The sequence below is a fragment of the Canis lupus genome, chromosome 16 (assembly GCF_003254725.2).
Source record: "Canis lupus dingo isolate Sandy chromosome 16, ASM325472v2, whole genome shotgun sequence".
NCBI classification, from domain to species: domain Eukaryota; kingdom Metazoa; phylum Chordata; class Mammalia; order Carnivora; family Canidae; genus Canis; species Canis lupus.
Genome location: NC_064258.1, coordinates 37,537,720 through 37,564,364, shown reverse-complemented (window position 1 = coordinate 37,564,364; position 26,645 = coordinate 37,537,720). Strand labels below are relative to the sequence as shown.

The 26,645-nt window shown below is 42.4% G+C and overlaps 1 protein-coding gene across 10 annotated transcripts in view; it reads left to right on the top strand.

The window, feature by feature from the left end:
• DLC1 (DLC1 Rho GTPase activating protein) overlaps window positions 1–26,440 on the top strand; it is a 493,459-nt gene extending 467,019 nt beyond the window's left edge. For 9 of the 10 annotated variants that reach the window (XM_025475287.3, XM_049094618.1, XM_025475382.3 and 6 more), the window contains 12 exons: window positions 1,346–1,427; window positions 7,974–8,037; window positions 10,747–12,170; window positions 12,628–12,804; window positions 15,905–16,064; window positions 16,179–16,377; window positions 18,077–18,290; window positions 19,793–19,907; window positions 20,488–20,706; window positions 21,714–21,931; window positions 22,919–23,092; window positions 23,851–26,440. In XM_025475287.3, the coding sequence (XP_025331072.1) occupies window positions 1,346–1,427; window positions 7,974–8,037; window positions 10,747–12,170; window positions 12,628–12,804; window positions 15,905–16,064; window positions 16,179–16,377; window positions 18,077–18,290; window positions 19,793–19,907; window positions 20,488–20,706; window positions 21,714–21,931; window positions 22,919–23,092; window positions 23,851–23,971 (3,167 nt within the window). In that variant the 3' untranslated portion in view covers window positions 23,972–26,440. Of the gene's footprint in view, window positions 1–1,345; window positions 1,428–7,973; window positions 8,038–10,746; window positions 12,171–12,627; window positions 12,805–15,904; window positions 16,065–16,178; window positions 16,378–18,076; window positions 18,291–19,792; window positions 19,908–20,487; window positions 20,707–21,713; window positions 21,932–22,918; window positions 23,093–23,850 lie in introns of those variants that run through there. The other variant, XR_007402564.1, reaches the window with a different exon arrangement.
• Window positions 26,441–26,645: the final 205 nt, after the last annotated feature.

Here is a 26,645-nt window from a genome sequence, read left to right as displayed (position 1 = left end):
AACAATAAACGTAATCTAACTCTATGCCTTCAACAAAAAAAAATTGGACTGTAACGCTAATTATGTTGTTTCCAAAATTAAAAAAAAATCACTCTGAACCATTATCTCTAGCAAAGAAATTGTTAAGAATAAGGAGCTCCATTCTGTGAAACCAGTAACTGGAAGTTGGAAACTATGAAAATCTAACAGTCAACCCAAGAACTAGAAAATTGCTAATCACTTGCATCTCCAGAACTCCTAAGAGCCTTGTCTATCCCAGTATAAAGCATTAGCCATTTCAGAGGCCATGGGGTTGGCTTTTTGTTTTTTTGTTTTGTTTTGTTTTTGTTTCTGTTTGGTTATGGCAATCCCAGTTTCCTGCTGTGCTGACTTATTTTGCCCATTCCTGACCCACAGAGGTGTACCGAAGAACTCTTACTCATCATATTATGTAAGCATTCTACAGGAAAGACCAATTATACCCTAATAGCTGGGACTCCAAAGAAAGTAACTTGTTTTTATCTAGTGGCAGTTCCAGAGCTGTTGTAAATTTCCACAGTGGTGCTGCCAGTCTTCTTCTCCTCTTCTTGATGCATTTATCAACAAGGGATAAAAAAAAAAAGGGAATTCTTCTATCATATTGACTTTTTCCCCCTTTCTCCTTTTTGGTTCTGATATACCTCCTAGTATTCTAAGAGCATTGAACTCTCCTAGAGATTAAAGGATTTGGGCTTCTATTGTTCTACAGCAGCTTTGTAGCTGGCCTTTTGTTTTAGGGGGAGTTATATAAACTCCTGAAAAGCCATATGGAAGTGCTAATATTTGTTTAAAAATAGCATATCCTGAATTCTCTTTAGCTTTTGATGTCATGCAAATGGTTAGATTCCATTTACTACCACTTGCCATTGTTCTGTAGACCTTTCCTTGGCTCAGTTTTCCATGACCTCTTCCCCTGATCAAATGTGAGCAGACACACACGAAGGACAACCACCACCACCACCACCACCACCACCACCACCACGTTGAAAGGAAGGATCCTCCTGGTGTTGATTCTGGCTTAAACTATAATTTATAGCAGGGCTCTGTTGCCTGACAATTTGTTTAAAGGTGGAACAGTGTTTTGAACTACTTATCTGACAAGAAGGGATATTTATTTGAGTCTACAGACCGCTTTACATCTAAGCTCCTTCAGGACACTGATGGACTACTCGAAAGTTGCTTTATTCTCTCATAGCGCTTGATAGGAAGGGAGGTGTCCTGCACACAGTAGGTATTCAAGAAATTACTTTTTTTTGCCCTCTGCTAAACCGGGCTAGATTGGCAAGAATTTAGGTGTTCAGTAAATGCATTTTTATTTTTCTTACAGATCTTCTGTTCCCCATTGATATTTCCTCGGTCAAGAGAGAGCATGACTTTTTGGACAGAGATGCCATTGAGGCTTTATGCAGGTAAATGGAAATGTTTTCTTTTTCCTTCTTTTTTTTTTTTTTTTTTTTTTTTGGTTTAGGAATGAAATATTATCATCAAAATGTTTTTTGCTTACCCTTGTTCTACTAATTAAGTCAGTAACATCTTGTTACTTATTATTGCCATTAAATGACACTGACCTAGGAGGTACTTAGACCATTGCATATTCAATACCATATGATTGCTGAAACAACATTCAAATGGCCTGGAAACTTGGAATAGAGTTTTTTAAAAAGCAATGTAACTGAGTGTACAGTCCCAACCAGGTGCCCTATCAGAGTCAAAGTTGCTGTTACATTGAACGAAAATAACACATTCAGAGGAATAAATAGAGGTGGGGGAGTTATGGCGTGTTAGAGTCAAAAGAACCATTGTTGGAATTCCAGAGAAGCTTCTCTGAACCTCTTCAGCTTCCCCAGGTACAAAAAAGTAACAATAGGATTAAATAAGTCTGTAAAATAACTCAGCACAGCTTTTAAGCTACAGTGGACAGGCAGTAAATGAGCATTGATGTGAAATGTGAATAAAACTGTCAGAAATCCTTGTTCGTTGTGCTGATAGGTCTTTAGGCTAAGGGGCAGCTGGTGGGTTTAATGAAGTGGAAGTGATAAAACATGTAGCAGACAATGATGAGACACTGATAATCCTTTCAAATGCTTCATGACATTTTATTCATTTTTACGTTATTCATCCTTCGTCATTTTTCTCAAAACTTATAAACTATAAAAGCTGAATTTCGGGGGACAATTATACACAGAAAAAAATTCGCATCGTGATTCTATGCGTAAATTCGAAATGAATTTTCTCTTATCAGTACGTATTTTAACTTATAAAAACATCTTTAAGGGGATCCCTGGGTGGCGCAGCAGTTTGGCGCCTGCCTTTGGCCCAGTGCGCGATCCTGGAGACCCGGGATCAAGTCCCATGTCGGGCTCCTGGTGCATGGAGCTTGCTTCTCCCTCTGCCTGTGTCTCTGCCCCTCTCTCTCTCTCTCTCTTTCTCTCTCTGTGACTATCATAAATTAAAAATAAAAAATAAAAAAAATAAAAAATAAAAAAAAACATCTTTAAGGTAGAATGACAGTATTTATTTCTCCTTTGTAAGCAAAGAAAGCATTGCAGTTCAGCAAAAGTACTATTTTTTGCCTTTCTTATGTAAGGCAATTTGTGAATCTGCTAACTTAAGCAGTGGTTAGGGAAAGATAGGTAGGCTCTTTAGAACAGTGTAGGAAATAGACTAGTTCTCATGGTTGACGGGGAAAAAATGCCGTATTAACCACGAAACCCTGTCACTTTTCAAATCCAATTAAACGGCTGCTTAGAAATGTCCAGGGTATGTACACATTTTCTGAAAGCAATGTGATCCCAAGTCCCACACTGTAGTGTGTAATGCCCTATGTCATTAGGGAATGAGAAAGTGTCACTAATACAGTTTGGGAGAGAAGTCAACATCTGGAATGTAAACGACTCCAGACATTTTTAAAATGTTTTAATGCTTAGCTGTGGGGTAGAATTAATTTATTTTTCAATTCATCATTGGTGATAACGCATATAAATGAGGTCACTCATAAGATGGATCCTAGGAAATATTTACGCACTGAGTCAGATCAACCATTTCACACATTTTATGCCACTTAGTAAGTGGGCCCTCAGAACAGCAACAACAGCTTAGGAATTTCTGGGTCATAAAAATATCACTGCAACATTGCAACCCAAACTAGTCATAATTAGATTCTTGATTTTTTTTTTCTTTTAATATCAGTTTGAAATTTAGTTGCCCTCCTCTGAGGAGACAGTCAACCATGGCACATTGTGATTTCCACTAGCTCTCCGTTCTATTCCAAAAGTCACTTCTCTTTAAAGGGAATAAATCTGTGTTTCTGGATCTTTTGTGAAAAGAAAAGCATAGAAACAGCTAAACCTTCATCTGTATTTGGACTCTGCAGTGTATGCTAGTTGGGTTTCCATTTTCGTGGGTGCAGAGGATGATGTTTCAGAGGTTAAGTATGAGGAGGAAATGAGGTAATGGGTGTCAAAGTGCTTTGAAAATTATTAGGCACAGGGATGCCTGGGTGGCTCAGTGGTCAAGCATTTGCCTTTGGCTTAGATCATGATCCTAGGGTCCTGTGATCGAGTCCTGCATCAGTCTCCCCACAGGGAGCCCGCTTTTCCCTTTGCCTATGTCTCTGCCTCTCTATGTGTCTCTGATGAATAAATAAGTAAAATCTTAAAGAAGAAAAAAGAAAAGAAAATAATTACGCCAAAATTGGAGGCCCAGATTTGAATATGTGGAGAAAGTATTGAAGTTGGGTTCTCTTTACAAAAAAGGAAATGCTTCAGAATTCATAGTAACGGTCATTACCTTGTTTGTAATGGAAACCTTCAGGGCTCTTGTCTGTGTTCACCAAGACTGCTCAAGGCAAATTATTTTCCTTTTGAGAGACCTAAACAAATGTTCTGAAGAAAACGATGAGGGCATCTTCTTTAGAAATGCACTACAGGTTCTGAGTTGTTAGCACAGCAGTGGAAGATAGCTGTTTTCCTGATGATGTGATATTCATCTCCTTAGCTATACTCACCTCTTCCACATAGTTTCTCAGTCCATGGAATTCGAGGGCCAGTAAATCATGAAGCTGTAGTGTGGTTCGAAAATTTGTAATCTGTCAAGTTCTCTCCAGAGGGACAGACTTCTTATAGACCTCCATCTTTTGCCCTGTTGAAATATTTTGGGAAGTTGGTTTTAAATATGTATATGGTAATAGGATTACCCAAACTCAGTTGCCAAGTATTACTTCATAAAATATTATTAAATACCAATTTTAACATTTTTACCTTTAATAAAATGTTTTTAAATTTGTTTAAAACAAAATAATTTTTTTGGTTTCTCTTTCCTGCTACCTTCCCCACCTCTACACCCACACACAGATGTTAGAACTGCTCCCATGTACACACTAGTGTTCTGCTTAAAGATATATTATAAACACTCAGAATATTTGGTGATTTTTTAGCAGACTCTACTTAGGGGAAGGCTTGTATACTTAATGTTTTTTCTTTCTCTTTTTTTTAAAAAAGATTTATTTATTTGAGAGAGAAAGAGACACAGCATGAACAGGAGGGGCAGAGGGAAAGAGACAGAGAATCTTAAGCCGACTCCCTGTCTCACAACCCTGAGATCATGACCTGAGCCGAAACTAAGAGTTAGACACTTAACTGACAACCACCCAGGCACCCCCAACTTAATGTTTTCCTGAGGATCATGGTGATCCTTAATACAAAGTTTGATAGTGACCAAAAGTTAGTTATGAAACTACCACATTTTTTGGATTTGGATCACTCACGAACATTCTTACCCATATACTTATAAGGGATTTTTGTATTTATTTCCTTGGAGGGATCAGCTCTTGTCCCAGTCTTGTTGGTTTTGCTATATAATCCAACCCAATGATAAGGCCAAGACCGTGAGAAGATCACATTCAGTATTAATACTGGGGGAGTGAAAAAAAAAAATACTGGGGGAGTGGTTTGCTTACCTTAAAGTATATACATAATAATGCAAATCTGTGACCTACTATCAGAACATGTCTTCTGAAATGATCTTTGTCTTTGGTCACCTGGCCGGCTCTATCAGAAGAGTATACAACTCTTGATCTCAGGGACATGAGTTCAAGGCCCACGTTGAGTCTATAGAACATTGAAATGATCTTGTCTCTTTTCTGAAAAATATTCCGTATCACTGTTTTCCTTTGGAGTTAACAACCGACTCCCATCAACTCACCAAAGAATTATGTAAATAAGGTGATAATCGTATAATGATAAGTACATAGCCCAACTCTCATCTTCAGTCCCACACTTTGTTGTAAAGCAGCCCTTGAAACCCCTCAGCTAGGTCAAGCAGCCTGCCACATGGTGGATTTCATCTTTGTTACTATTTCTGTTCTATTAAAAGGAAGCAAGTAAATTTTTAAAGCAATTGTGCTAATTCCAAAAAAGTATTTTTAAGAACTGGAACAATTTTTGTCAGGTCTGACTTGGAAAATTGTTCCTTTTTCTTTTCTTATATGTCTCTTGTGGTTTTTCCTCCATTTCATTTTAAATGAGGCCCAAATGCCTGCCTGCTGTGCTTTTATCAGGGTGCTTACAGCTCCCTGCAGCCAAAGTCATGAGCCTTTGACAGCCACCTTGTCCCCCCTCCCTCTTCAGAGCAGGGTACAGGCTGCCCAGCAGATAAGCCTGACGCATTCCTGTGGAGCTGGGCCCCGGTGAGGGCTCTGGGGGGTTGGAGCAACCCCGCCTTCCAGACAGATGGTGCGTGATACCAGTGTGCTGCCACTCGTTTGGGGAATCATATATGGGACATAAGCTGCTCCTGTGTATTATTAGCATCATTAAGATTAATTTTGGAAAAGAATGCAGGATACACTGTTTTTGAGTGTCAGAGCCGCCATGTTTTACTCTTGGGGCCTTGGACAAGATTCATGACCTCTCCAACCCCCCCCCCCCCATGTCCTCATCTATAAAAGGAAGGAAAACAGTGATATCTGTGCCATAGGGTTGTTGTGGGGACCAGGGTGAAATAAGACCTAAGAGGTGCCGAGGCACGGTGCCTGACCCAGAGCGAGCCCCCTTTCATCCAGCTGTGACTATTTTGTGTCAGTGTGATCCCTCTCCAAGGAGCTAAGATCTCACCAGTGGGCATTCTTTGGAGGTCCTGGGAATAAATGAATCTTACAGAAACTCCAGGGAATAACTTCTAGGCTTCAAAATGGAACTGCCATTAGTTTAGTGCTACCAACAGAAAAAAAAGATAACGTTGACCTTTATAAAACTAGCCTCCAGGGTCTTTTTTGTTTGACTCAAATCTAGAATTTGTGAAGTGAGTCCCTCCCCCCGCTGCCAAAGGCTTCCATGCCTAGTAAACCTGGTTATAAACACCACTCAACCATTAAAGCCAAATGAAGTCAAGTGGGTATTTGATTACAGGTTTGATTAATGAAACCCAGACCTGAGACTAACTGTAACCATTCCGGATTCTTTAAATCTTGAAAACATTTGAGAACTCAAACACTGTGGATCTAAGTCATTTAGGTAATGCATGCCCCTTTAGGGAGGGACCTTGCATCCACTCATTTCAAAGTTTGGGCTTTTTCTTAGTTACTTGTTTTCTTTCCCTCCCCGTCAACAGAGAGCATTTTTCTGAACACAGGCTACACAGGCGTTCTGAGTTATCTTTGTTTATTCTATAAACAGGCTACCAAGTAATCTATGAAATCAAAGTCAGTCTTATCAGCAGGCAAAAATACTTTCTATCCTCCTGCATCAAGTTGTGAGACAAGTTGCAAGAGCAGAATCCCAAAGATAAAGCCTACCAGCAGCCTCCTGGTCAGTTTGAATTCATGTGAATTAACTGTTCTTATCCTATGAAAAAGGAAGAATCACCATTGTAGGAAAAACTGGATAGCTGGCCTTGGAAGACAGCAGATATGCTGCTGAAGGTTTATTTGAGGAAGACTAAGTGCTGGTCATCTGGAAGCTGTTAGAGAGGGCTGTCCTTCACACTTTTACAGACTGTGTATTTCTGTACATGTAAAGGGGTTTCTCTTTTTCAGCTATTTCATTATTTCCTGATGAGGACTTTTATTTGGGGGTGGATTTTTATTTTGGTTTTTGTGTTTCTTTCTTTTAGCATTTCATTTCCAACAAACCTAAATTATTTCCCTAATTATAAATTGACATTACGTCTTGGCAGGGGTAAAAAGTATTCAAAGTGAAAATACGACTCTTGTTCCAAAGAAGAATGTGATTCAAGTGCCTAGTCTTGAACTCTGTAAAGATTTTAACCCTTAAAGCTGCTGTATAAACATTTTTCCAGTAATCATTTGCACTACTGCTATGACTGTACTAAACATTATCTTGTCCCATATAGGAAGGTGTAAAAAGAATAGGGTATTAAAGAGACTCTAATTTCCTCTCTGTGTAAGAACTCACTAAACTTTTGAACAGAGTGCCTAAGATTATTATTTGTTACAGATAATTGTTTGTTACAACTAAAAATTGGTTTATTTTTCTATTTGAATTTTGATTTGAGATAGAATATACCTTTATTTTTATTGACCAAGAACACTGTTTGGTTCCTTGTTAATGTTCCTGTTTCTATGAAAGGAGAGAGACATCACTGGTTCTTATTTTGTGGTAGTATGTGGAACTACCTAATGGATCGACCTAGGTACCCTTGGGAGAATAAATTTCCTCACTGAGAGTTGTTTGTTCCATGAAGAATAAGAAGCACCTGATAGTACCATAGCAATGTGTCATTTTACTATAAAATAGTAATACTTAATGTAAATGAAGAAGCTTAAAAAACAGAATGGTATTTTTAAGCCATTACTTTTTAAAGAAGTTTCTAATACTCTTCTAAATTATAGAATAATCTTTTATAGAATAAAGAAACTCATTAAATAGGTCATCTGTTTGGAAAAAATATATATCAAATACCCATATATTTGCTAATATTATTTCTTTGCCCTGTAGGCGTCTAAATACTCTAAACAAATGTGCGGTGATGAAGCTGGAAATTAGTCCTCATCGGAAGAGAGTGAGTATATAAAATGTATTATGGGATGAGAGGGAAGGAGGCAGACCAAAAACTGGTTTATGTGTTTTGTAAGAGGTTTTGTCTCTCTTGTCTCTTTCTTTATTGCTTCCTTGTTCCAAAAATCTACATTTTTAACGTTATAATCCAGTCAAGTTTACCAAAGACCAAGTAGCCTTACGTAATTGAAACTGATACTTACCCAATAATTCGTGATTTTCCTACTGTTTTTTTTTAATTGAGATAAAATTGACACACAATATTAGTTTTGGGTATACAACCGAATGATTCAATATTTGTATATATTACAAAGTGATCACCACAATAAGTCCATCACCACACATAGTTAGAACATTTTTTTGTTGTTGTGATGAGAATCTTCAAGATCTACTTTCTTAGCAATTTTCAAATATACAATACAGAATTATCAGCTATAGTCACATGCTGTCTATCACATCCCCAAAACTTATTTATTTTATAACTGGAAGTTTGTACCTTTTGACCCTTGCCTCTGGCAACCACTAGTCTGTTCTCTGTATCTAAGAGGTTTTTTTTTCAACTTTCTGATTGGAACAAATCATCTATTATTTTGCCTTGTTAATTCAATGCCTACTACAGATTAAAGGAATGAGGCTTAGGAAATCCCAGTGAATCCTCCATTATTCCCTGCAGAAATTAAAACTACGGTTCTTTGGGAACACTCTGTCTTCCCACATACAACAGTAACAGTAACAGTTTCAGAGCTACAGGGATGGAAGAGAAGGCTGGCTTGGGGGCTCCTGAAGAATAGTGAGAGATTGGAAGGAAGAAAAGCGGTGGGGAGGATGCAGGGAAGGGCAGGAAATCCCACACATTCTAGTCAAATGGTGGTATATAACTTCTGTGTATGAAATGTGAGAGCCTTTTATGAGATCTTAGGAGAAGAGGTGGGTGTAGTCCTGGGAGTGAGTGTCACAAATTAGAGTAAACAGGAATAAGTTTGGTCAAAGAACATATTTCTGACTGTTCAGAGTACCAATTTTAATTATCCTAGAGTCCTTGACTTGCAACAAGCTGCCTTCTTGGGGGAGTTAAACCTTTTAAACAAATGAACTGGAACCTCAGCACCCACTGAGCTATGGAGAGAGTCGACAAGTCAGTGTTTAATGCTCTCCACTCATGGTCCTGTGAACCAGGAGTCATGTATTTTCCACACCACTGGGAAAGACATGCATCATACTGAATCGTGCCTTTTGAAATCCCACCTTAAAGGCTCAGATACAATATTTGTGACACAGCGTAACCCCGAGTCCTGCCCGTAAATCAAGCATAATCAACAAAGCTGTTACTTCATGTTTTTGAATGTTCCATGCTGTCAGGACTGGGTATTTGTGAAGCCTTGTTGATTGCCTGGAGCGTGTCTGAGGTTGAAACTTCACAGGACACGTGTGGCATTAGCTCCCCACTCCCTGTCTGGTAGGGGGAGGGGATGAAAAAGAACAGGTAAGAAGCTGAAAAGTATCAGACTGAAGAGATGTGGGGGGCTTACCTTGCTCCGTGTCTCCACTGGTCTGTTTGGAGACCTTGTACACTTTTAGGGTGGCCACATATTTTACTGTCCTTAGTGTCTGAAAACTACCTTTTTAATTGCAAAAGAGAATATAAACACATGCTATCAACAGACAGCAAAATTGGAGGCAGACCAGAGGGAGTCCTCCCCGTTGCTGACTCCAGTTCAAAATATTTTGGATGCCTGGAATTTTCACAGATTTCAAGAGGGTTTCCTCTGTGAGCAATTAAAGAACAGCCTATGGATTGACAGTTTCTACAAAATAACTCTTATTTAGCCTAAAACACTTGATCAGGCTTTTTTCTGTTAATGTCCTGATGTACACGTTTGTAACGTAAAGAAATAAAATAATAATCATCAAATAATAATAAATAATAAAGATATAAAGGGTGGATTGACACTGATGGCATAAGATGAGCTGGGTCCTGTGCCTCCGGCCCCCAGGTCATGTCCTGCTCCCTGCCCTCCTCCTCCTCCTCCCGGCCCTCCTCCTCCTCCCCATCGCCCTCCTCCTGCCTGTCTTCCTCCTCCCCGCCATCCTCCTGCTCCCTGCAGCCCAACTCCTCCTCCCAGCCATCCACCTGCTCCCGACCCTCCTCCTCCTCCTTCCTGCCCCCCCACTATCCTCCTGCTCCCACCCTCCTCCTCCCCACCATCCTCCTGCTCCCCACCCTCCTCCTCCTCCCCACCCTCCTCCTCCCCACCATCCTCCTCCCCACCCTCCTCCTCCTCCCCACCATCCTTCTGCTCACTGTCCTCCTCCTCCCCCCACCCTCCTCCTGCTCCCCACTCTCCTCTTCCTCCCTGGCCTCCTCCTCCTCCTACCGGCCTCCTCCTCCCCACTGTCCCCCTCCTCCCAGCATCCTCATGCTCCCCACCATCCTCCTGCTCCCCGCCATATTCCTCCTCCCAGCCATATTCCTCCTCTCTGACCACCTCCTCCCCCACCCTCCTCCTGTTCCCTGACCTCCTCTCCCCACCCTCCTCCTGGTCCCCACTCTCCTTCTCCCCACAGTCCTCCTCCCCACCGTCCTCCTCCTCCCACCCTCCTGCTCTCTGCCATCCTCCTGTTCCCCGCCATCCTCCTCTTCCCCACCCTCCTCCTGCTCCCTGCCCTCCGCCAGTCCCAGCGATGACCGAATGCCTCCATTCTGTTTTTGCAGAGTGAGGATTCGGATGAGGACGAGCCTTGTGCAATAAGCGGCAAGTGGACCTTCCAGAGAGACAGCAAGAGGTGGTCACGGCTGGAGGAGTTTGATGTCTTTTCTTCAAAGCTGGACCCAGCCCCCGGGGCGCCCGCCGAGGCCCCCCTGAAGACCGCGGCGAGCCACGAAAGCATGCTGACAGAGCTCAGCGAGCGCCAGGAGGTGGCTTCGGTCCTCAGCCTCAGCAGCACCGGCAGTCTCCCCGTGCACGCGCCCCACGCGGGGGACGCGGCAACGCCCCGGACCAACTCGGTCATCAGCGTCTGCTCCTCCGGCCACTTCGTGGGCAACGACGACTCCTTCTGCAGCCTGCCCTCTCCCAAGGAACTGTCCAGCTTCAGCTTCAGCATGAAAGGCCAAGAGAAGAACGCCAAGTCCAAGACGCGCAGCCTGCTGAAGCGCATGGAGAGCCTGAAGCTCAGGGGCTCGCCCCACAGCAAGCACAAGGCGCCTTCCAAGCTGGGGCTGATCATCAGCGGGCCCATCCTGCAGGAGGGGATGGACGAGGAGAAGCTGAAGCAGCTCAACTGTGTGGAGATCTCCGCGCTCAACGGCAACCGCATCAACGTGCCGGCCGTGCGCAAGCGGAGCGTCTCCAACTCCACGCAGACCAGCAGCAGCAGCAGCCAGTCGGAGACCAGCAGCGCCGTGAGCACGCCCAGCCCGGTCACCAGGACTCGGAGCCTCAGTGCCTGCAACAAGCGGGTGGGCATGTACTTAGAGGGCTTTGACCCGTTCAATCAGTCCACGTTCAACAACGTTATGGAGCAGAACTGTAAGAACCGCGAGAGCTACCCAGAGGACACAGTGTTCTACATCCCAGAAGATCACAAGCCTGGCACTTTCCCCAAGGCCCTCTCCAATGGCAGTTTCCCTCCCTCAGGGAATAACAGCTCTGTCAACTGGAGGACTGGAAGCTTCCACGGCCCCGGCCACATCAGCCTGAGGAGGGAAAACAGCAGTGACAGCCCCAAGGAGCTCAAGAGGCGCAATTCCTCCAGTTCCATGAGCAGCCGCCTGAGTATCTATGACAACGTGCCAGGCTCCATCCTCTATTCCAGTTCAGGGGACCTGGCCGACCTGGAGAACGAGGACATCTTCCCCGAGCTGGATGACATCCTCTACCATGTGAAGGGGATGCAAAGGATAGTCAACCAGTGGTCCGAGAAGTTTTCAGACGAGGGGGACTCTGACTCAGCCCTGGACTCGGTCTCTCCATGCCCCTCCTCTCCCAAACAGATACACCTGGATGTGGACAACGACCGAGCCACGCCCAGTGACCTAGACAGTACGGGCAACTCACTGAATGAACCCGAAGAGCCCTCAGACATCCCGGAGAGGAGGGATTCTGGGGTTGGGGCCTCCCTGACAAGGTCCAACAGGTGAGCACTTTGCTTCTGTCTGGAGATAGGGGAAGGAGACCAGGAAAGGGACTGCTTCTGCTCTTGGGGGTGGGTAGGGGGGTGGAATGGGTCACATCTGGCATTCATAGCCCTGTGGGTCCCAAAGAAAAGTGATAGACCAGAAGATCCCAACATCCAAAACCATGGATATTGTTTCTGGGTATAGAGTTTCAGTTTGGGAAGAGGAGGTAGGTCTTATGGATGATTGGTGGTGATGGTTGCACAAGGGGGTGGGGGTACTTAATGCCCCTGAGCTGTACACTTAGCAGCAGTTAAGATGATCATGTATATAATGTGTATTTTACCACAGCGGGGGGAGGAAAAGAATGGAATGAAAGTCGAGTCCTCTCTGTTCCAGTGAGCAGCCACTGCTGATTTTGCATCTACCTGTTGAAAAGTCCTTGTACTCACTCCCTCCCCTGCTCTTCTCCTGCAGGCACAGGCTGAGATGGCACAGTTTCCAGAGCTCCCATCGGCCGAGCTTAAACTCTGTATCCCTGCAGATCAACTGCCAGTCTGTGGCCCAGATGAACCTGCTGCAGAAATACTCGCTCCTAAAGTTAACTGCCCTGCTGGAGAAATACACACCCTCTAATAAGCATGGTTTTAGCTGGTAAGGATTTACTGTGCTCAGTAAGCTATTGGCAATAGTTTGGGTCCCCTCCTTGATGCTGTTCCAATACTGGGTATATGACAGTTCTATCCTTTATTATACCTTTAGACTATCATCCTGATGTAATTTCTGCATTCTTGAGGCTATATTTGATACTGCTCAAGCTAGTCTAACTTTAGGAAATAAGCAAGGGGATTGGTTGAGTGAGTTTCAGCTCTCAGGTATCAAATTGCTGGTTGTTGGTGTAAAAATCCATTGCTGTTCCATCACACTGTTTAGAGGCCTCCTTCCCAATGATAGACAAAGCCCACCAGGGGCGCCTGGGTGATTCAGTCAGTTAAGCATCTGACTCTTGATTTTGGCTCAGGTCATGATCTCCAGTTTGTGAGATTGAGCCCTACATTGGGTTCTGCACTCAACAGGGAGACTGCTTGAGATTCTCTTTCCCTCTCCCTCTGCTCTCCCTCGCACTCTCTTTCTCTCTCTCTCTCTCTCTCTCAAATAAATCAGGAAGGAAGGAGTGAAGGAAGGAAGGAAAGAAGGAAGGAAAGAAGCTAGGTAAATATATGTACAGTATCCAATCATACTTATGGAAGGAAGGAAAGAAAAATTTTGTTCAGATCATAGGATGTTGAGACCAACTTTGACATGTCTGATGTACAGTCCTGGCCTTACAATGCTCTTTCTATATGCTTTTAAAAATCATTTTTGATGTAAATATTTGTAAATATTTGAAGCATCACTCAAAAAATCTACCTGTCCTAGAAAATTGAAGTTATGTTATTTCTAAAAAAAGGCTCTCAGAGTGTGAATAATAAATATAAGGGAATTCACTGTTGTAAATTTTTTTTTTAAGATTTTATTTATTCATGAGAGACACAGAGAGAGAGGCAGAGACAGGCAGAGGGAGAGGCAGACTCCCTGTGGGGAGCCCGATGCGGGACTCCATCCCAGAACCCTGGGATCAACACCTGAGCCTAAGGCAGATGCTCAACCACTGAGCCACCCAGCTGCCCCTGCTCTATGTATTGTAGGCTAAAATATACACTAAGGTAAAATTCATCAGATGAACTGTCCATAATTACTTTAAAAGATACGGCTCTTGGTGTGTATAACATGAGCTGGAGACCATTAGGCTGGATGGGTCACGGATGTGACCTAATGTGTGCGTATCTTACTTTTTCTGCTGTCAGTGCAAAGCAGAGAACTATCTCCAGATTGACATCCAAGTGCATTTCACAGTGTCAGCAGGCTATCCTTAAGCCTTTCACTCATATGAGTGTTTCATCCCAGTTGCACAACCTCTGCTTTTAAAAAAAAAAAAAAAAAAAAAGATTTTATTTATTTATTCATGAGAAACAGAGGGGGGGAGCAGAGACACAGGCAGAGGGAGAAGAAGGCTCCATGCAGGGAGCCCGATGTGGGACTCGATCCTGGGTCTCTAGGATCACGCCCTGAGCTGAAGGCAGGAGCTAAACCACTGAGCAACCCAGGGATCCCCACAACCTCTGCTTTTTAGTACAAATCAAAGAAGCAGGCTGTTTCCTTAGTGGCACTCTGGAGCAAACCAGAGGTGCCCAGGAGAGTCGGCAAAGCAGCGGAAATGTTCTTTTTCTCTCCAGCTCCCCCTCTCCTCAGGACTCTATGAGTTTAACTTCAGCATCAAAGCACCTCCCGTTCAAAGGCTGTTATTATGTGAGCCTTGCTAAATACAGAAGTTGTTTGTTCTGAATGACAGAAATAAGTATTGACCGGTTTATCCCCACATGCTTCGGATTCTCGGTGGAGATCGTAATGTGTTCTTTGCACATTCCGCCGCTGGGCTTTCTCCCCCCTCGACAAAGCGAGTATTATGCACACTCATTGCCATGATACCATATACTTAACTGTATGGAAATACACATTTGGCTCTGCACTTCAGTCTTACCTTTCGTAGAGCTATAAACAGTAACGTGTCGTGGCTGCTGGTGAGCGCTCAGAAGTCAAAGCAGGCTATCTTCTGCAGTGTTCCTCTGTGCTGAGAGTCATATTTTCCCTGCTGGCTATTTAAAAGTGCATATTTTACATTCTCATTTCGAAGTTGCCCACCCCCTTCCCACCAAAACCCTCAAGAATCTGAAAGTCCGTAATACTTCTTGAGTTTTGGTCAGTTTTTCCAGTGAGTCAAAACCAAATGTAAAAGCCTCACATTGTGGGATCCATGGAACAGGAGAGAGATTCTACACAAAGTTATTTTCCTGTTTGGCCTCGCCCTTTCTTGTCCCATTTAGAGAGGTCACTTGTAGAGCTGAAATTTCTGCCTGACAGCATTAAATGCATGACATTGGTTTCCTGCTGTTCCACATACTGCTGGGGCTGGACCTGGTTTTAGGACTCCAGGGAGCCTGGGGTAGGCTCACAAAACCTTCATTGTTCTTTTCCATCTTCTTTTAGAAACCTAAAGATGTTATGCTCTCCAGGGTCATCAGCAGGAGAATTTATTTTGACTTCAGGTCATTAGCTTGGCCCCCCTCTGTTGAGCCTTGGAGTTGGTTCTCATTATGTTGTACCAACATCATGTATTTTCTGTTTTCTCATCCAGCATTACACAATTCTTTTATACCCTAAATACTTTGAATCTCATCAAAAACTTAGAAATCATTCTTATCTATTTACAGGACAAGTGGGAACATGTTTTTCAAATTCTGTCCAAAGTGCCTAAGTAGGATCTTGAATGTTGTTCCTTCCAATGCTGCCATTTTGTTAGGAAGCCCAACAGCTCCCTTAAGAATATAGACTCAGTTCTCAGAGTTAATAGTGGAAGGAGAATCCCCAATAGAGAAAATGTTACTGGGCTTCGGAGCCCCAACTCTCAGAACATCCAGAATAGCACTGTCCTATGGAACTGTCTGTAATGGTGTATATGTTCTATATTTGCTCATATGGTAGCTACTGGAGTGCTTGAACTATGACTAACACAAATTTATAATTTTATTTAACTTTAAATAGCCACCTTACCAGCACAGATCTAAAGCCCACAGGGTTTACCTACAAAGATGGATAAGAGTATACAGACAAATAAACATCCTTCCCATCCCCCACCCTACTATTCATTAAATAGGGCTGTGCCCAAGTTCATGAAAAGGATCAAGGTTCCAGACTACAAGGACCGGAATGTATTCGGGGTCCCTCTGACAGTCAATGTGCAGCGCACAGGACAGCCCCTGCCCCAGAGCATTCAGCAGGCCATGCGCTACCTCCGCAACCACTGTTTGGATCAGGTGAGAACCGCTGCTTGCAGGTCCCACCAAATTGTGAGACCTCAGATTCATGCCTCTTTTTATAATTTTGTAGAAAATGTTGCTTCTATCCTGAAAATGTCTTTCTTCTGACAGGTTGGGCTCTTCAGAAAATCAGGCGTCAAATCCCGAATTCAGGCTCTGCGCCAGATGAATGAAAGTGCCATAGATTGTGTCAACTATGAGGGACAATCTGCTTATGATGTAGCAGACATGTTGAAGCAGTATTTTCGAGACCTTCCTGAGCCGCTAATGACGAACAAACTCTCAGAAACCTTTCTGCAGATCTACCAGTGTAAGTGTTCTTTGATCTTAACATCATTGGCCTTGGGAAAAAGTGGGACCAGCTGAAACCTGTGGCTTCCTTTAATGCCATTCGTTTGGACCCATGCGATGACCTCTTGGAAACATAAGTCATCAGTTTCTTCCTTTTCTCCATGCTTGTGAAACAGGTTTCTGTATACCTGTTGAATAACGCAAAAATAAACTTCCCTTATCGTCATTCTCTAATTACTAGAGGAATTACACATGTGTACATTCTTTTCTGGAGAGTGGAGGTTCCAGAGGGAGAGAGAAAGAATCATAAGCTGGCTCCATGACCAGCATGGAACCTGAGATGTGGGGCTCCCATCTCCAGTCCCTGAGATCATGACCTGAGCTGAAGTCAAGAGCCGGATGCTTAACCAACCAACTGAGCCACCCAGGCGCCCGCATATTCCTACCTTCTGATCCAGGCTCTTGCTCTGTTGTTTGCTTCTAGAACAGTGATCTAAGATGCTTAGAAGAGCAGATACCTTCTCTCTAGCACGGCCTGTTGTGTTTAAAACTTCACAGGTGTCTGTGTGTTTTATCTTGCTGTGAAATGAATAAATAATCTTTTTCTGTTATTCATCTCAGCTTCTGCCAGAAATACTTGGGAAAACAATACTCATGCCCTTCTCACTTTTAAGTAAAGCTTCAAGCAAACAGTTGTCTAAATTAATGATCAAGATCAGGATTATAGCTTTTACAGCCCCATGTTTTTCTTGGCTCAGCGTGGTGTTACAGAAGTGTAATATAAAAGCAGCTTCTCTCTGTGCTCAAATTGTCTTTAAACCAGCGCAATGGACTGTATTTTATGAGAAATGGAGCTGGTCTGGATTATTTCATTATTTGTTTCATCCTTTCAGATTTTATGAAAACACAGGTCACATTTTCCCCACTACGGTATTTGTTAGGTATTGTAACCATGGAGCTGTTTTAATCGGTTTGTCCTATGGAGCTGCACTTGGGTGACTTGATTTTTCCACCACATGCCTCTTAAAAGACAGATTTGCCTCGTAAAGGAGGCCCGAAGGTTGAGCCCAGCATTTTCTGCATGTATGTTATTTTACTGGCTTATTTCTCAAGCATATATTTTTATAATAGTCTCTCAGCATGCTTTCCAAAACTTCAAGAAATTCCTAGTAAAAATATCTGTTGTTTCAATTGAATATTTTAGCAGCTTCCTTTCTGCATTTTACGAATAAGCAGATCTGTTAGAATTATGGAAAGTCCCCAGAGATACTGAACATCTTGTGTAAAGCTTAAGAAAGTTTTTATGCCTTTGTACATATCTTAATTAAGATAGTATCTGACACTGATCAAGGTATAAACATGTATAATGTTTTCAGTCATTGAAAATGGTAAACGGGGGATTTCTAAAAAAAATACTTAGGAAAGAAAAACGAATTCTGCATCATATCTGCAGTTGCAGTCCGAGGTGGATTTAGGAGGATATTGGCATGGTGGGTGTTGAAACATTTTTACCTCCTCCACAGGCAGGAAATACTTGAGGGTAGTGACGCTGGTGGCGGTCCCTAATTTCTTCCATATTAACCTCAAGTACACTTTCTGCAAGTGCTTGTTCAGTACTGGGTTGAGGTCGCTGGGGCTGGGTGTTTGCTTTGGGACGTTTCCTCACAATGTGCGTGGAAAAGCACTGAGTTGATGGGGGAAATGCTCGTGTTGTACAGGTGTGCCCAAGGACCAGCGCCTGCAGGCCATGAAGGCCGCCATTATGCTCCTGCCTGATGAGAACCGAGAGGTCCTACAGACACTTCTTTATTTCTTGAGCGATGTCACAGCAGCCGTAAAAGAAAACCAGATGACTCCCACCAACCTGGCCGTGTGCTTAGCACCTTCCCTTTTCCATCTCAACACCCTGAAGAGAGAGAATTCTTCTCCAAGGTACGGGTCAGACGAGGTGTGCATGTGTGTGCTCCGTTCTTCAGACCTTGGCGTCACGGTTGTCCCTCTTTTTTTCTTGGATTCACACCTGAGTTAAGCAAAAAGAAGTCTGCCTCCTTCCTTAACACCACCCTGGGACTTTGCTCCTTTCTTCTCACCCCTGGGGGTGTGACTTTGTAGACAATCTAGTGGCAACCACGTTTTGAGGGAGAGAGTTGAATATGTGCTTTATCTTGGCAAGTGTTTGCCTTTGTCCTCCCCAGCACCCTCCATGACATTGCCATCAAACCTTCTGCCAGCCCAAAATCATGCACATTTTCTGCCCTAAAAAACAAGGTGGGAATAAGGAATAAGTTCCTTGCTGTCCTGGCTTCTGCAGGGCCAGGGAAGCCAAGCCCCCAGCCTGTGCCAGAAGTCATAAGGTAGTCAGTCAGCTGGCTGTAAGAGAAGTAAGGATAACGTTGAGCCTCAAAGCTCGGACCTGGCCTAAGCCAATTGTGTGCAAAGTTTCTCCTTGGATGTATACAAGCTGGGAGTGGCTGAAGAAGTCACAGGGCCTGGAAATATCAAAGGCTGATATTTGCTCAGCACTCATTCTGACCCAACCACAGGACTACGCCCTTGACATTCATTCTCTCATTTAATCCTCCTAACAATCACAGGAGGTGAAGATCCTGGCAGGAAAGTGAGACTGGAGAGAGGGTCCGTTTAATAAGTAACTTGCCCACCTCTGACCAGGGGAAAATGGCAGGGCCAGTTGGGGCTTACTGATGAGAGCATTTCACAGACGCTTACTGTAAGAGCCTCACAGCAGAGTAGTTAACAAAGGAGCTACTAACTGGACTTAACCCCATGCATCAGACCCACCCAGCTGATTCATTTGCTGGGCTCAAATATTCCTTAGCTACAGGCCAAGGCCTATGGTGCTAGTTGAAGTTGGCTTTGCTTCTGAAGGCCCTACAATACTTGAAATATCTTCTAATCTAGTACTCTGTGAACTGAGGCATTCCAACTTCAATAGGACGGGTGCTTGAGATGACCAAAGAGAGAGATCAGATAAGATTAAGACAAAACCTCTAAGAGACAATAGACGGTCCCCTCACCTTCAGGAGGGGATTTTATTTAAACTGTGAAGAATAGTGACACTATTTACCATGACATACAGTGCCTCCTCTGCACGCACCCCCTGGAAGCTGCCTTTCTTTCATCCCACCAACGTAGATATACCTTCCAAGCTGCCCTATTTAAATAGGAACCTGTTTTACGTGATGGCTTTAAATAGCCTCCATCTGAAAACAGTCCCTTTCGTGGTTTTTGTGCTTTGCTGATAAAACTGAGGAATTTTACTGACCAACATAAAGCTCTCCTGAACCTCTTAGTAACAAATAGGCTCCGGTAAAATAGATTTTTTTTCTTTCTCTCCTTTGGATTTCCTACAATAAAACATTAATTAAAAACATAAATATTTGAATCTTTTCCCCTCTGTTATTTCTTCTGCCTAGGGTAATGCAAAGAAAACAAAGTTTGGGCAAACCAGATCAGAAAGATTTGAATGAAAACCTTGCTGCCACTCAGGGTCTGGCCCATATGATTGCTGAATGCAAGAAGCTTTTCCAGGTAAGGAGTTGGGGAACTTTGTCATTTGTTAAGGATAATGTAAATAACTGGGACAAAAATCTTAGGCACATGTGCTTGTTCACATGATACCAAAAGATCTTTCCACAGCTGGAGATTATATACATAGCTCGTGAATGTCTTTTTTTTCCTTTTCTAAGAACATCGTATTTATTTATAATGTATAAGTGCATAAGAGTTACTGTGTTGAGTGACATTTGCCTATCTCCATATCCCTGTACTTAAAAAGCAAAAGTGACAAATTCTCTGAAATAAATTCTGTATCTGAGAAGCCTGTCCTCATCCACGTAAGCCCTATGTTAGTCATTTACCCTTCTCCTGGGACTTTCCAAGGAGAATACCTGACATGAGGACAGGCTCATTTAGATACTTTGAAGGTGATCTCTTTGTATCTTCATGATACCAGGTGAGATCGGCAGGCCCACTCCTCTGTCTACTAGAAGCTAGAAGCAGAGTAGTTGGAGTGCTCGCACTGCCCTGAGAACCCAGTATCTGGCCCCTGTGCTGTGACTTCCACTGATGAGCACACTCACCTCCTTTTTGTTTCTTGTTTCCCCAACAGGTTCCTGAGGAAATGAGTCGATGTCGGAATTCCTACACGGAACAGGAGCTGAAGCCCCTCACTCTAGAAGCATTAGGACGCCTGCGTAATGATGAGTCTGCTGACTACCAGCACTTCCTCCAGGACTGTGTGGATAGCCTGTTTAAAGAGGTCAAGGAGAAGTTTAAAGGCTGGGTCAGCTACTCTACATCGGAGCAAGCTGAGCTGTCCTACAAGAAGGTAAGTCTTGTCCCTGTGGTCAGCCGACTCAGTTCCCATGGTCAGGATTCAGGTTCATCAGAGGTGAGACCCTGTGGCAACATAGTTTCCCACAGGGATCTGTCACCTTCCCTTTGTTCCTTGTAGACCTGGGCAGCCAGATGATTCAGTTCCCCAGTTAAAAGTGGAAGCCAGTTCAGCAAGGAATAATCACCTCATGCCAGTTGTAGGGATCAGATCATCTAATGAAATCCTTTAGTTCCACAGAATCCCACTATACTTCCCTGGAATGTTTTACGAGAGGTATTGGCTTTAGGACATTTTATAACATGCTTAGATTTTTCCATAATTTGACCAGAATCCCCTTATGTCTCCTCTAATCTCAGCCATTCTTCTCTTGGCCCTTTAATAAGTGAGGATTACTTGGGAGAAATGAACTTGTTAGGATTAAAAGCCCCTTGAGGACAGGGACGGTCTTTGTGCTTTGCTGATAAAGCTTAGCTTGATAGTATTGCTTGATCCTGTCTTTACCACCTTGAAAAAAAATAAACAGGGCAGCCCTGGTGGCTCAGCAGTTTAGTGCCTGCCTTCAGCCCAGGGTGAGATCCTGGAGACCCACCCCGGATTGAGTCCCATGTCAGGCTCCCTGCATGGAGCCTGCTTCTCCCTCTGCCTGTGTCTCTGCCTCTCTCTGTGTGTCTCTCATGAATAAATAAATAAAACTTTTAAAATAAACAAACAAATAAATAAACAGAGCATCTGGATGGCCATGCAGGCTTTAAGATGCAAATAAATGATCTTCCTTTATTGCATTGACCCTTACATGGGTCCCAAGAAAATAGATGTTCGTAATTTTGACCAGAAAATTGGTCAAAAGGCTGTCTAGCCTGTTCTTGAATATATTTGGGGACACCAGCATATAGGTAATAATTAGCCTCTAAACACATGACCATAAATACAGCTGGCAATTTGCCTTCAAAATATATTTGTGAATTGTCTGGGCACTGAAAAATATATCCTCTTTTCAGGTGAGCGAAGGACCACCTCTGAGGCTTTGGCGGTCGACCATTGAAGTCCCTGCAATGCCTGAGGAAATCCTAAAGCGCCTACTTAAAGAGCAGCACCTCTGGGATGTAGACCTGTTAGATTCAAAAGTGATTGAAATTCTAGACAGCCAAACTGAAATCTACCAGTATGTCCAAAACAGTATGGCGCCCCATCCCGCTCGGGACTACGTTGTTTTGAGGTGAGAGCTTCCAAATGGATTAACAGTAGCAAGGATGAGCCTGCTATCACTGAATGTGCCAAGATAGTAAAATTATGTAAAATAGAAGGTATGCCTCTGACATAATATCGAACCCTTCCAAATAGGGAAAACATATCTCTGTATATTCCAGCAGTGTGTTCATCCCTGAAAATAGTTTGAACGCTTTTGGAATCAAACTCAGAAATAGAAGCACACTTGGGACATCAGAGTGGCTCAGTTTGTTAAGCATCTGGCTTGATTTTGACTCAGGTCATGATCTCCAGGTCAAGAGATCGAGCCCCACCTCAGGCTCTGTGCTCAATGCAGAGCCTGCTTGTTCCTCTTCCTCTGCATTATTCCTGCTCATGCTCTCTTATGCTCTTTCAAATAAATAAATAAAAACTTTTTTAAAGATTTAAGAAAATAAAGAATTAGAGGCACATCCAATTGAATATGCTCGTCGGTAGCAGATTCTTGCCCCTTCTAGGACAGATTTTCTTGCTAGAAACAGCTAGTGAATGCATAAACCAGGAAATAACATTTAAGTCCCAAGTGAGCTGTGGTTAAAGCTGAACTATATGTAATTCATAAATACTCTGGAGACATTATTGAAAGAGGAATTCCAAAAATCTTTGAGGAAATGGCACATCATTAGTCCAGAGCTTTCCAACAGAGCAATACTCAACTGGATGTCTATGTGCTATAATACATTTGTGAAAGGTAAAAATGGTTTTCATTCACCCTTGGTACTAGTTCTCTTTCAAAGAACTGATGTGTGAATATATCCCCACTCTAATGGCTCTGGATGGAGTTGCTTGTCATTCAAGAGCCCTTGGACAATAGTTCAGAAGATGCCATCTATCCAGGACTGGGTCACACAGGAGAGGAACTCATCCTGCCCCTCAGCTGTCTCTTCTGACAGCAGGACCCATTTGAAACTTGGCTTCCAGGAAATTCCATCCTTTGCCTCTGGTTTTGTTTCTACAGAACATGGAGGACTAATTTACCAAAGGGGGCATGTGCCCTTTTACTCACCTCTGTGGATCACGACCGGGCACCTGTGGTGGGGGTGAGAGTCAATGTGCTCCTCTCCAGGTATCTGATCGAACCCTGTGGATCAGGGAAATCTAAACTCACCTACATGTGCAGAGCTGACTTAAGGTAGGTTCTGATTCTGATTTTTTGCCGTGGTGAGGGGTCATGAAGAAGATGAGACTTTTTGTCTGATACAGAGAATGGCCTAAATGAACACATCATTGTATCTTGTCTGCTCTCTAAAGAGCAGTCTTTATAAAGGAACACCTTCATGTTTCTTGGTACTGTGGAAATTGCTTCCTAATTCTGATCCCTTAGAGAAAGTGGCACTAAAGCAATATGAATGTACTGCTCCTGCCGTGAGTTCATAGCCATAGGAAATGAGAGTTTGAGCTAGCCAAGTGGACGATTCACATTTTATAGTCAAAGGTATTTGAATATATAACATGCCCTTTTAGTAATTAATCAGGCCTGCACCCTGTGTCATTGATGAATGTGGGTTCATATCAGAAAACTCATGAAATTCAGTAGTATAGACAAAAACACGAACCTCTTCAAACTTTCCAAAGTGATTACATTCTCATTTGAAATCTTGGCATCTGGGTACATTTTCAACTCTCTATGTGATCTATCTTTGTTCTCTATGCTAAAGCTTTCCCTGAACAATGCACTCAAAATCTGAACTCAGTACAGTTTCCTTGAGAAACTTCGCATTCCAGACATATAATGGATGTGCCACGAGGTTACCTGGGAATAATTGGAGTAATAGTCTTTACTTCCATGGCTTCTGGATCAAGAAATGAAAGTGTCTTCAGAACCCTCTCCGGCTTATTGCAGTGCTTTCCAATCTAAAGAACCCCTCCTGCTTTTCCTTTCCATTGTAGGGGCCACATGCCAGAGTGGTACACAAAATCTTTCGGACATCTGTGTGCAGCTGAAGTTGTGAAGATCCGAGACTCTTTCAGCAATCAGAACACCGAAACCAAAGACACCAAATCTAGGTGATTCCTGAAGCTAAGCGGCCACATCTGCCATCTGGATGTTTGTTTCTGGAAGCCCATGCCGGTCCTTGAAAGAGTGGATTCTGAGTCTAGTCCTGAAACAAAGAAAACTAATTTAGAGTGTGGGGATCAACTAGCAATTGAAGACGTTTTTAAAGCTGCTTCCTGTTTGTTGAAGGTCTAGATTTTAGGCCTTGACTGGAATATATAAGACTGTGCACGAAAAAAAAAAAAAAAAGTATTCTTATTCAAATTGCTTCTGAGAAGCAAAGCTATAAATACATTACAGAAAATAATGAAGATACTTCATTCTCTTGTGATACTGGTGTATGTGTACCTATGTCATTTTATTTGCAGCGTGTTGAGGGACTGTGTATCCACTGGAATAGTTGGTACTCTTTGACCTGTTTCTCACTGAGATGAGCAAAGAAAGGTTTGCACAGAGGAGTGTGTGTATGTGTGTTTGTTGCTGGTTGAATGGCATAGTTGTATAAGTTGGAACGCAGTGTCTGGCACACTGAGACGCCTCCAAGAAGGATTTTGATGCGTCAGGTTCAGTTTAACCTGGGATATCTGACTGCCCATGGACCCATCCAGAAAGGGGACCCAACATCCTTGTTCACTTATTTTTTTCCAAGTTATTAAGCACATTCCTTTTTTTTTTTAAACCAACCTCCTCTTTCCTTAAAAGTAATTGTAGTAGGTTGATTCCAACCCCTTCTCAAACACAGCATGTCGTTAGACCGGGTTGCAAATAGTGATATAGTTTTTAACCAGTATAGATTAGTTCAAGGAAGAAATCACCCACCCGCCCCCAGCCCTCACTAGCTCAGAAGCATAGTTTTATTTGGGGTTTTTGTGTCTGTTTTTTAAGTCAAGATGTAACAACTGAACACTCTAACATTTATTCCTGAATCAAGCCTCAGAACTTCTTACCTGTTGGAATTCTTTGCATTGTCGTGTTTATAACCAGAACTCTGGAAGACACACTGAAAACAGGAAACTATGTGTGTCCCAAGGAAATCCCTGTAAATTTAACCCAAGTATTAAAATTTGACAAGTGTTGATTGTTGTTATCCACAGTGTTTCTGGAAGCTGCACATACATAGTTGTTTGATTTGTCCTTTTCAGCAAATAGTTTTTCTGGTTTTGCAACTTTTTTCTTTTTTTTGCTTTTTTTTTCCCTACATTTCTTTTTCTTTTCCTTTATAATGATGCCCTTGGACTATATTTTAGTGGTAAAGAAAAATAGTTATCGTAGGAGAAAAAAAAAACAGAAAGCATCAGCAGAGTTTTTTGGAAGGGTAGGTGGTCTTTGTACAGGTTTTACTGTAACCCTAGAGATTGACTCAAGAGACAGTATTAGTGAATTTATTTTGTATGGATCAAAAAGTGAATAATGTATGAATGAGAGCTGTAAGAAGGATTTTTATTTTGTTATAATTTAGTTACCATTGTCAGTGTTATTTCAAAGGTTCTTTGAAGAATTTGCAGCAGAGGGAAGATTAGAGTTTTAAAATTTGAGTATTTTGGTTATCAGTGTTCCTCATGAAGATATACTTGTATATTCAATTTTAATAGCTTTCAGATTTGTAAGATTGTATGTTGTATATACCATTCTATTAAGATAAACATGTACACATGTCCACTGTGCTTTCAAATATAGATAAAGCATGATAAAAATTATTATTTAAAATATACTTGTATTTATACCTCAGATATTCTTTTGGGTTTTGTACCTCAAGGCTTTTTTTTTTCCTAATGTAAATACACTTTACATGAAAACAGTCTAAGTGAAAAAAAAATAAATGAAGAGGTTTATAACTTGCTCTATATCTGTACAGAATATAATCCGTAAGTGCACTATTAAATGTTTAAAGGGAAAGGTCTGGCCTGCTTTCCTGTGTATTGCATCTCACTCCTACCCTTAAAACCATAGATTGCAAAGCATATCATTCTAGCATCAACTAAGATGAAAATCAGATTTGCTGAAGGAAAAATCGGACTGCAAATCATTCCAAGGCCAAACTGCCACTGAGCCACTCACTAAACAAACAGGAAACCCTGGTGAAGGTTCAGGAAGCATGGAGACTCTCTCCTAACAAAGGTCGTTGGGAAACGATGCTGAGAAAGTTAGAAGACTAAGGAGCCAACAAGAGAAAGATGCTCATAAGCAAAGCCAAGGTCACCATTTCATTCCACGAAAGGTCTCTTTCCCACCGTCCAGCTTTCCTGTGGAAAGGATTCCTTAAAGTTTGACAACCGAAGAATTCAAAGGATGTGAATGTTCCAAGAACTCTGTGTGAGTTACCTAGAGTGATATTGCCGCAACTCACTAATTGTGACTAATCACCTAGATTGTACGCTCTCTGAGGGCAGGGCTCTTCTCCTACACATCTTTATAATCCCTACAGCAGCTTTCCGTGTTTTGTACTTGTAGGCATCTAATAAATTTATTATTTGCTAAATGGAACTCATTGAATTAGTTTCTGTTATTTGAAAAAAGAAGAGAACCCAGGATGCCATCTGCTGGAAGCCCTCACTTCCGTGTATCACTGCCCGTTTTGAGATTGCAGACAGTGGACGTTGTTAAACCTAATGGAATCTTAAAAGTTTAAATTGGTGAAGACACATGGATGCTGTATATCTAAAGAGTTCTTTGTGATGGAGTTTCAATC